Source organism: Anastrepha obliqua, chromosome 2, assembly GCF_027943255.1.
Source record: "Anastrepha obliqua isolate idAnaObli1 chromosome 2, idAnaObli1_1.0, whole genome shotgun sequence".
Classification (NCBI taxonomy): Eukaryota; Metazoa; Arthropoda; class Insecta; order Diptera; family Tephritidae; genus Anastrepha; species Anastrepha obliqua.
Window position 1 is genome coordinate 61780210 of NC_072893.1, and position 11973 is coordinate 61792182.

General features: G+C 32.6%; 1 protein-coding gene across 2 annotated transcripts in view; it reads right to left on the reverse strand.

Annotated features, from left to right (window-relative positions):
- The window catches only part of LOC129239356 (trithorax group protein osa), a 51042-nt gene extending 40922 nt beyond the window's left edge, over positions 1–10120 (reverse strand). For both annotated transcript variants that reach the window (XM_054874806.1, XM_054874805.1), the window contains exon 1: positions 9513–10120. In XM_054874806.1, coding sequence (XP_054730781.1) covers positions 9513–9515 — 3 coding nt within the window. In that variant the 5' untranslated portion in view covers positions 9516–10120. The remainder of the gene's footprint in view (positions 1–9512) is intronic.
- Positions 10121–11973: the final 1853 nt, after the last annotated feature.

Consider the following 11973-nt stretch of genomic DNA (forward strand, 5'->3'; position numbering starts at 1 on the left):
CCCTTGGGCGACCCCTTTTATAAGGCCCTTACAGCTTGCTATTGTGGATCTTTTTTGCAATTTTGTTGGATTCCAATCTCAGGAAGTGTTCAGTCCACTTAAGATGCTGAAGCTTAATGTAACCGGCGATTTGGAAGTCATTCAGCTCAGCTCAGCATCCATCATTGTAACATAGCTGATAGTTGACGTGATCTATTCGCACCAGTCCGATGTGGAATTTTTTTCTCAAATATGTGAAGCTTTTCTTCATCCGCTTTACTCATCTCGTAGGTTTCAAAGGTATAAGTAACGCAAGGCTTAATTATTCTTTTATGGAGCTGCAGTTTCGTTAGCTTATAAAGAGGCCAGAAACCTAGAGCCTTGCAATTCGAAAGAAACCCCACGCTCCCGGCCGCACTCTATGTTCTGGTTTGAATGTTGCCTCCCCGGAGATGATAGATCCAAGATTTTTGAAAGACGCCACCCGCCCAAAAGTGCAATTGCCAAACGATATGGCAGATTTACATTCATTTGGAACTTTTCCGGAGAACAAAAATTTATTTCCTGATTCGTTTATGCGGAGAACCAAACTTCTGACCTCGTTCTCAAGTTTCTCCAGAACAAACATGTTGAGGCAAGTAGATCACCTTGCAACTACATACCATATATACATTTTTAATAAATGGTTGAAATTGCTTCCTTCGAAGTAATTATGTATCGCTGTTTGTTAAAGGTTAGGTTAGGTTAGCCAGGTCGCTTGCCTAGGGCAAGACACTTGGTGGCCCTGAGGACCATTGTGGTACCTTTATTTTTTTATATACATTTCAGTATTTTCTCGGGAAAATTGGAAATGCCTCGCAAAGAATCTGCGCGTTCTTTAAGTCAGTCAGCCAAAAATATGCATTTGCAAATTCCTTTGCTTTTATACCTACTCTGATCTGGTATCACTTTGGACCAAAATGGTCATATACTTTTGAAGCCGGAATTTAGTTATAAAAATTCATTTTTTTTTGTTCGAAAGTGGTAAAAGTATTTTCTTTGTGATAATGATATATTCCACATCTCTGAGTAAATTTCAGAAAACCTTGAAAATACAAAAAATTATTTGTCCTTAGAGGCAGACACCCCATTGAATCATTTTTTCATTTGAGGGCAATTAACAATACCAAGTAGCCTGGCATCATACAGGACCCAAGAACAAAAAAGAAAAATATAAATTTGCACTCATAACTTTCCTATGGCGAGTGACATAATGATGAGGCCACCACATATTAAGAAGTTAAAAAGAAGAAAAAAAATTTAATTAATTTTCATAATTAAGAGTATCAATGATACTTTTTTTGTAAATATATTTTATTCTATAACAAAAGTCACGTAAATCCAAGTTAAAAATTTTTTTGGAAAATTTCAATCAAAAATACACACTTTTTATTCCAACTTTATTGGAAAAATGCGCGTATGCAGTTGTTATAGGCAGTAAAATTTGGTATAATAAAATGCACGTTCAAAGTGGTTTGAAATTCTCGCTGATTTCTGTAAAATTTTTTCATGAAAGGCACTGCAGATTTTCTACACAAAAAAAATCGTTGTCCAGAATGGCAATTATTTAGTTCAATGGTGAAGACAGTTAATGTTTAATGTAGCCGAGTAAGAGTCTTAGACGAAGAAGGTGCACTCGGCTGCTACTGAGCTAAAGAAAAATCATTAAAGTTTGCTTGGTTAAAAAACCAAAATTAAAAATTTACATCTTTTTCTTAAATGAAATATCACATCGAAAGCACCAAACCCAAACCAATCGCACGCAAATTTTATATTCAAAGAATGAAATGCTCTCGAATAAAAACTGAAAGATTTACAGTTTCAAGATTTACAATTATCCACACAAATTTGGACATCTCTAATGTACACCTGCATATATTTATTTTTCATTTCTACAAATGCATTATAATATTTCACTTCGATAAACTTTTTATATAATCTTTTTTTTAAACATTGCAAGTATTTGTCGAAACATTTATCCGAATAGTGAATTCTGAACGTAAAATGGAAATGGATTTCTTCATATGTTGCATGCAACAAAGAATGTACAAACATATACGCATACGTAAACTGCAGAACTTTTGCAACAAATATAGCAAAAAGTGCCTCGAAAAATTAAAGCAATACAAAAGCCAAAAGCGGGAATTCAAAAAAAAAAAAGAATAAAAAAAGAAAACAGTTAAAAACTGAAAACGAAAACAATGTAACGAAATTGAAGTATGGCAAATTTGATAGGGAAAAATAAACCCGCTGTTTAAAATAGACATAAAAAAATTGATAAACCCACCGCAAAATCCACAGAAATGCAAAGTGTTACAATAGTAAAACACAGGCAGCAGCATTGCAAGCAACTAAAATTTGTGTGCAAAAAAAATTGTACAGATGAACTGACTACGAATCAACTTCATGTTATGTAAGTATGTGGTTAGTGCATGTGTGACGTGGTGGGGTGTCGAATAGATGCAGCTAACTGGACGTAGATAGACGAGCGGGCAGTCAAACCCGGAACAAGGAATTTCGAGTATTATTCAAATTTCAAACGAAATGGCGAGAAAACAATTTTTAGATTTGTTTTTTGTTATTGCGGCTTGTTTGCGCTGCATTTGCCAAATTTAGTTGTTAGTTTCCATTTTTTCACATTCTTTTTATTTATAAATCTCTTTGTGGATTTGTGTTTCAGTGTGTTTATGTACCCAATAGGGAAAAGTATTAAATTATATTGCTTGCTTAGAACGAGTAACGAGTACCGACATCTGTCTATATGTAGAGTATGGCAACATCAAATTCGAAAAGCCCAAGTATTCGTGGCACTGTGTGATGGCTGGGACTTCTTATCATTAGACAAATTTTTAAAGAAAATATCCATCAGCTGTTTGCCGCAATTTTTGATAGCTGAGATCAGCTGATTTCAGATATAGTGTAAAAAACGGAGCACCTCATTCAAGAGTTAATAAATTAAGCCGTTGGAGGAATGCCATAAAGGCAATAAGTATGAAATTTACTTATAGTAAATTTTAAAGCTAGGCATTTCAAATTTGGATTCATTACTACTTATTCTTAAATTTAATATCTTAAATATTTAAATCTTACTCGCTTTGGTGGAAATTTGGTACATGACTACTGATAAGCTGCTGATTTAAATCGAGCTGAACACTTATGTGGTTTCTAGATTTAATTTCAAGAATTATTGAGTACAAGTTTACTCCGAATGATGCTGATGATTAATAGCGATGACCACTGGGCGCATAGTCGGAATAAGATGGAAAAATTAAAGTAATTGAGCATAACGCATTTTTACATTAACTGCGTTAACGAATTAAGATAGTCAGTTTTGATAAATAATAAATAAACACCTGGTTGCGCTAATGGAAACAGGGAAGATGCTAGATAAGAGAATGGAACGAAGGAAGCTCTTTGTAGAAAAACCTTAAATAAAATTCTACAAATACGTTTATCAACAGCTGACTATGTCAAGCGGGATAGTGGTGCCGCGATTCGTGTATGCAGTTCAAGAAGCGATAACCTTTGTTGTGGAAAACCGATGGAGAGGTAGATCTATATGTGTCTGCAGCGACAGACAAGCTGCGCTTATGGCCTTAGACAGCCCCCCCAATTACTTCAGGGGCAGTCGAGTCCTGTAAATCCAGGCTGAACTTTGTCGGTAGACATAATAGCCTGATGCTAACATGGGTCCCGGGGCACGTGGGTATCGTGGGTAACGAGACCTCTGACTCCTTAGCTAAGATGGGCTCTGAGGCCAACTTCTTTGGCCCAGAGCCCATTTTGCCACTCCCTTCTGCGGCCATCATAGCCACGGTTAACAAATGGGTAGCTGCAACCCACAAGTGAGCTTGGCAGGCTGAGAGAGGTTGCAGATGGACTAAACTGATGTTACCTGTCATGTCTGATAGAGTGTCGCAAACCCTTCCGTCATTAAGCAGAGGGGAGTGCAGACAGCTGGTTGCACAGATGACGGGCCACTTTCTGTGGGCGAATCACATGGAAAGGTTGGGCATCTCAGACAGTGTACTCTGCCCAGCTTGTGAAGAGGAGGATGAGCGCGATTTTAAACATACTTCTATGACAGAAATAATTCGTTACTTTTTACACTGGTTCTCTCTGCTGATGAGCTTGCCTGGAAGGGGACTGAACTACTCTCAGAGACTTCCTACCCGGTCATCGGCATCCGAGAAGGAGACTGTTGAGATGTCTGTAAACTTGCGGGTTTGCCAGCTAAACGATTAAGGTTACTGGGTGCTCCTTTCTTCTAAATCCCAGCAATCTTTTCCATTACATCAACAGCTCTGGGTGGTTGTAGATATCTGCCCGTTGGAAGTCTCATAATGGTATCAAAACGGCGGGAGTTCCAGAGTGGCACTTAAACCATTTGACCTACCTACTTAACGGAACTATAGGAAAAGAGGTGCAGCGTCTAGTAGGTCGCATCTGTTTAATTAAATTATAGCTTCGAAGCTATCGATGAAAGTATTCAGAGTAGTATCTGAGCAATTCGATGTCAATTGATCTAAGTAATCTGGACATTGCCGTCAACTCTTCTAAAATATGGTTTATTAAGAAGTGAGCGTTAAGAAGTGAGCGATAAGAAGTGAAATAAAAAACTTAAACTTTATGTTTTCAATTTTGGAATTTATTCAATGTTGAAAATTTATATAAAGAAGAAAAATATATTCCGTTTTTAACATTTTTATAACGCTTTTTTAATTTTGGGAAAATATGCTTTCTTGTCATTTTTGATAAATATGCCCCCTCCAGATGTTTCCTTATTTTTCCTTCAAATAATTACGTAAAAATCTACTAGTAGTAAAGCAGCAAGAAAGTCACAGAGTCGTATATATTTCCTATTTCTTAGTCATACTCATCCGTTCCTTATATGGAAAAGACAAGCAACGCGAGTTTGTCACAATTCTGAGTTTACTAAAAGCACGTGAGTTTGCTGCTAGCGAATTTCCCTGCAGGACCTTCATACACACCAGTTTATTTGTGTGTATGAGTGCGCATACTACAATGCGCTCTATTAAGTCTACAAACGGATAATTTTCCCAAGCTGCGTTGAAAAAGAAAAGCAAACTACATCACTTTTTTCGCTGTACTTTGAATTTCAATTTATGCGTTCTTTATTTTTCGATTTTGCTATTTTTCGACGCAAATATTTGCTTCTAGCGTTGCGTGAACGGTTCCAAAAAAGCAAAAAAAAAAAATGCTAAATGCAATAACTACCAAAGGGGGAAGTATGTAAAACTAAACGGTTCCATGAATGGAATTGAAATTGTTGAGGGATTTTTCGAATATAAATGTAAATAAAAAATTGCTCACTTATTGATTATTGACTTGAATTTTATATATTTTTTTTTTTCAGGCGTGAAACAGTAAGTTTTTTACCTCTTTTGTACTGGTTTCTTGAAAATATTTGGATGCTCTGTATGTTAATATTGCGCTTTGTTGAAAATTTTTTGCTTCTATTAGAACAGAATATAACTTTTTCGATTTGGTGGACTGTTTTTTAGGAAAAGTACAATAGCACAATTTTATGCTATAAATTAGCGAGCACTAAAAAAATCAAAAAAAAAAAAATACATATATTAATAAAAAAAAAAAATACAGAATTTTTTAATGAGCACTAGAAATATCAAAAAAATACATGTATTAATAAAAACAATAAATACAGATTTGTTTTTGCTTTTTCATAAAGGTTAATTGCGTTTTACACATTTTTTTATTTAATATATTTCCTACAATTACTCTAGGTTGTGAAAAAAATAAGGATTGAAAATTGTTAAATTTAGTATTTTCTATGTATTATTCCATTCAAACTGAGACGACTTGATGCACATTAAAAAAATCCCATCGACCAAGAGGTTAAGGATGGCATAAAAGGAGGTTTGCACTTCAGCCTTAATATCTTTTGGCCCGGCGAAGATTTTAATTTTAAAATTTTACAATTAAGACATTCAATTGCTTTGTAAGTTTTGTAAGTTTTGGGATTTCGGGATTTCCCGCCATCGCGAAAATTTTCGGGACATTTCGGGATATGCTTCCCAAATATTTTTTACTGAATTTAGGTAACTTTGCATAGGAAAAATTTATATATCTCAATTTGCATGTTGTATGGCAGCAATTGAAACTAATAGGTTTTGAATTTATAAAGAGTGCTTCTCTCTAGTCCAGACTGAAGTATGATACTTTTTAAATCGATGTATTAAATTTATTTTAAAAACTTTCAATTTCATTTCAATCTAAGAGTAACAGTTAATAAATTCATCGATGTATGTACAATTATTTAATCATAATTGGAGTTCTCTTCGTTTAGAGGTACGTAAAGTATATAATGCCAGCAATATTACTTGCGCTACACCCAAATGGGCAGAACTCCATTTATTCAGAGGCTAAATTTGTGAAATCTGAATAATAATAATAAGAATACAATGATTCTGCTTCCATATTTTCGCTTGAATTCAACAAGGTATCCTTTCATCAAAATTGGAAGTATAATTTCCTAAGGTCAATTACTTTTAGCCTTTTTAGTTTAGTAAATTTAAGCTATTGTTAGGTGCTTGCATAAAAAATATTACAACCGAACCGGATATATCCCTAGCCCTTCATTTCCAAAAATATATTAAGTGACTAATTTTGGCCGAAATTTGGCAAAGTGTTGTACTTATAATATAGCTTCTTGGGATCCTATAGAATACTTGCGAATGGAAAACATTTGCTTCGATAAACCTTACCATAAACACCACTTTTCTAAATAATTCATGCCAGTTTACTATAAATATCTTGAGCCTAGCGCCACCTATCGGGTCAATTTTTTGTGAAAGTATTATATTATTTACTTCATACAATCCATGTAATTGCTGCACTGTTCATTTAAAGCTGTACTTCATTACAGCAAAATTTTTCGGAATTCCTTGACCCACGATCTCATGAACCATTCCCAGGTATGCCAACAGCAGTTGACTAGAATTTCGTCACTAGTGCATTGAACTATTCACGCGTACGAACGTATAAAATTATTAAAATGAATTAAAAATTAAATTAAATTAAATTAAATTAAATTAAATTAAATTAAATTAAATTAAATTTAAAAATAGATTACAGGCTCTAGCTAAAAATATTATTTGAAGAGCAGAAAACCTTTAAAAATTTTATAAATTGAGATTTTCACTTTATCTGCATCAAATTAAAGAAAAATAGTTTTGTAACTTTATTTAATTTTTTAATATGACTTTTCTTATTATTAATATTTCTTCTTCTTTTATGTTTTTCGATAGTTTTTAAATGTTTTTTTTTTTTTTTAATTTTTTTTTTGAGTAGTTTATTAATTTTGATTTATTTTATTAATCTGCAGTTACAGTCAAAATTATTAATTAAAAATTAAATTTTGTTTAATATTTTTTTATTATTTTTCTTTTAAGAGTTTTCATAATTTTTAATTCGAAATATTTAATATCTTCCTAATTTCATTTGTATTTAATTTAAAAAATTAACTTCCAAAATATTTTTGAAACATATATATATTTTTTTATTTATTATTATTAATTTTATTTTAATAGTTTCGAAAATCCTCGAATTTAGAATTTTGTAAATACAATTTTTTTAATCATTTTAAAAAAATTAAAAAAAATTCTGAGTTTACTTACTTATTTATTATATTACGGATTTATGGATTTATTATTAATATTTTTCCCTTAAATTATTATTATTACTATTATTCTTAAATTCATTCATTGATTTATTCATCTGGAGCATATATTCAAAACTTATTCCCAACTTATATTTAAATATGTTATTTTAAAAAATATTTTTTTTGGGTATTTTATGGTTTTTTTATTAATAAAATTTTTATTTTATGAGCTACAAAAATCCTCAAATTAAAAACTTTAGGGATTTAAGTTTTTTATTCATCCACAGTAAATTTAAAAAAACAATTATTTATTTGTTTATTATTTTATGCTTTTTATTTTTACTATTTAATATTTTTATTTTATTGGTTTTGATAATTTTTAAAGCTAAGAGATTTCTAAATTTTTTATTTATTTTAACGTATTTTATTCATCTGTGTATATACTCAAAATTATTTAATTCCCAAATTATATTCAAATATATTATATTATTTAAAAAATTTGTTTTAGTTATTTAATTCTTTTTCTTTCTACTAATATTTTTATTATCTATACTCAAATTATTAGCTATAATTTATAAAATTATGAATTTATTTATGTATTAAAAATTAGCTGTATTCAAATGTACTATTTTAAAAATATTTTTTGTTTTTTCATTTAATCCTTTTTCACTAATATTTTTATTTTATCAGTTTTAATAATTTTTAATTTGCATTTTCAAATATTTTATATTTTTCTAATTTTTTAATTCATCTGCAGTAAATTTTCGAAATTAGTTTCTAAGCTATATTTGAAAATTTTATTTTGGCAACAGATTTCTCTTTTTAATATTTTATGGTTTTCTATATTATTCATATTTTATCAGCTGCCATTGCTTTTAATTTTTTCATAAATTTCCATATTTTTTACTCATCCTCATTAAAATTAAAATACTAGTATCCAAGCTATATTCGGAAATTTTATTTTATATTATCAAAAAATTTAGTTATTCATTTTAATTTATTAATGTTTTTTTATTGTTTTTTCATTATTAGTATTTTTGTTTTATCAGTTTTGAGAGTTTTTATAGTTAAGGCATTTTCAATTTTTTTATGTATTTATATTTTATTGTTTTGTTTTGTATTATTACTATTTTTGTTTTATCAGTTTTGAGAGTTTTTATAATTAAGGCATTTTCAATTTTTTTATGTATATATAATTTTTTTTTTGCATGCAGTAAAAATAAAAAAACTGCACTAGCCATATCAATTTAAACATTTGTCTTTAATGAGCAATTTATTTATTTATTTTATATTATTTGTAATTTTTTTACGTTTTTCTGTATTATTTTTCATCAAAACTTTTTCTAAAATCTACCTCTTTGCCATTTTAAAGACTTTATTCATTTTGCGCAGGCTGCGCTTTCTATTTGTTGGCTGCTCTCGGCCACTAAACCACTAACACAAACGTTTCAATCCTTTTGGGTAACAAAATTTATTTGAAAAACATTTCGCGCTTTCCCTGTCAACACATAAATAAGGATAACAAAATAAAAAAACACTCACTCTTCAAATATACGAGTATATTCACAAGTACACTCACTCTCACACACACACACAACTCTTTCGCTGCCGCATAGCTTGATTGACAAGCGAATTCTCTCAAGGATTTCCATTTATGTGCTTGCTATACTTTTTGTACATTTTGACAGGCAGTTGATGTTTTGCGTTTCCTGCTTGTTTAGATTTGTGCGATTTATTTGCATTTTGATTTTCTGTTCTGTTCTTTTTGATGTTTTGTCTGTTTTCTTTAATATATTCATGCACGTCTTTGTGAAAAAGGAAATCTAATATATTTATATTTTTTTAAGCCTACCATTTGTGTTGAAAATTGTAGTGTTTTCCTCTTTGCAATTTAGCACGAACAGAATTTCTGACGTAATCCTTGGTATTACTTTGTTTTACTTGTTGTAGTGGTTGTATCCTATTTCTAGTCGGCTTAAAAGCGAATTCGTTGGATGAAAGGACTAACAACTTCCGTTGGTAAACCGAACGCGGCTACGTCTAAGTTACGGTGTAAAGCGCGCGAGTGGTAAGCCAGTTAACAGGAGCTAACAAAGCGGTGCCCGTTGACAGCGACAGCGACAATGGCAATGACGACGAAAACGGAAACGGATGCGCGCAACACAAACGGCTCAATCACTTGTGTTTCCTGTGCAACAACTTTGTGCTGTTGTACTTAGGTTATTTGTGAATATTTTATAAATATTTTAGGTCACCAATTTTGGCCCGAATTTTGAATTTAAAAGTTTTTATTTTTATTTTATTTTTTTTTATTAAAAAACAAAAAACGTATTTCGATTACTTCCTGGAAGCGCGAACCACCAGCGACCTACTACTACGTCTGTATGCGTATTTTTCGTTTGCTCGATGTGCGAGCGTGTTTTAAGCGCCGACGACCGTCGCTTTTCACTTTCAATTTAAAAATGCTGCCAAGCGATGATATCAGTTACTAATATAAGTCTGAGAAGCGAACCGTAAGAAAAGCCAAAAATTACAGAGGCAAGCAGCAAATGCGGATAAAGGTAGCAAGAAGCAGCAACAGTAGCAGAGATGACATACGACGCTTCAGATCAGTCGCAGAGCGCAGTCTACTTACAGAAGATCGCACAATTTACATTGCTTTGTTATTGTCATGAGCTCATAGGCGCTGTTGGCATTCCAAAATGCAACTCATCGACCGACCATTGCGGCGACGACTTCTCTCACTGACTCAGACTCTTGGCTAACTGGCTGCATTGTGAAACTTCCTTGCTCCACCTTCACCTTCAACTCGGCTGTGTGCTGTGTATTGTGTAAAGGCCAACATCGAAACCTAAGTGAAGAGAAGAAAGGAAGCTCAAAAGAAATTGAAAGTGTTACAAAACAAAAACAAAAAACACGACACTTCTTTGGAAATTCGTAATATCAAAAAACTATCAGTATTTAAACCCAAAAAACATAAAAGATGCGATGCGCATAAAAATCAATAATAAAAGAGCAGAGTAAACGAATCTCCGTCGCAGACACAATGCTCGCTAACAAATATATAAGTATAAGCCACGCTGTTGACCAAACAATCAGTCGCACTGTCACATACGTCACTCAGTCACTCAGTCAAGCAGTCAAAACACCAGCAGCAGCTGTTCGTACAAATTGCGGTCCCGCATTTTTGATGGGCTAGCGACTAAGCCAACTACATAAGTATGTTTCTGTATGTATGTATGTAGGTTTGTTTTGAAATACAATGCTAAGAGCAAAGTGCTCAGGAGAGCGTTCGCTTCTGCCACCGTCGCTTAGCCGTCGTTCATGACACTGACATCGCTTCACCAACTCTGACCAACAGCGATTGCCGGCTGATGTGGCTGCTAACGCTGCCGTTGTTCCGTACATACAATAGTCAAGTTACACTAGTCAAAAAGTCAAAAGGCGGCTGATGATAACGTGGCTTACAACACAAGACAGTGGAGCAAGTTCAGTTCTTATAATGAAAGCATGAGAGGTTTGTAAATTTGTTTCACTTTTGATCGAAGGGCAATACGAGTACAAGCGTTTTGATGCTGAGTTTTCTGAGTAGTTTGGACATAAGCGCCAATTACTTTAAAAATTATTTTACCTGTAGGCTTGGGTATAATAAGAAGTAAACTGAAAAAGATATCTGAAGAGTTTGATGTTATACTGCATTGAAAATCCGGTGCATTTTTAAGAGTTTGAGAGCAAAAATATTGTTGGAAAAATAAATAAAAGATTTTTATTACAATCTGGTAAACAGTTTATGGCATTTATTTTTTGAATATGCTGGACGTATACCGTCGCGACTACGAGTTACATTAGTATCAACGTGTTATAGTGTTCTTTTGTGGAAAAAATCAGGAATCGCGCAGTGATTGAATTTTTTTTGGAGGTTTTAAAGCAAAGAAGATTTTGAATGAATGTCGAAAGTGTATAAGGGGTTTTCGCCATAAATTAATACAGTAGGAAGATGGGTTAAATGTGGTCGTACAGGCCTTGAAGACTACCCACATCAAGGACGTTTAGAAACAGCAACAATACCAGAAGTCGTAGAAAAAATACAGCATATCGTATTCGAAAATCGTCGAGTGACGGAAAGCGATTTAGTAGATGCCCTAGGTATCTCCTTGGGTAGTGTAAGCAATATAGTATTAATGACTGAAGTATTGGTTTTCAGAAAGCCATGTTCCGCATTCGCTAACAATGGAAAAAAATTTATTCGAATGCGATTTTTCAGCAACATTTAGAGCGTTTTCGAAAGGATAAAGTGGGTTTTGTGCGTCGAT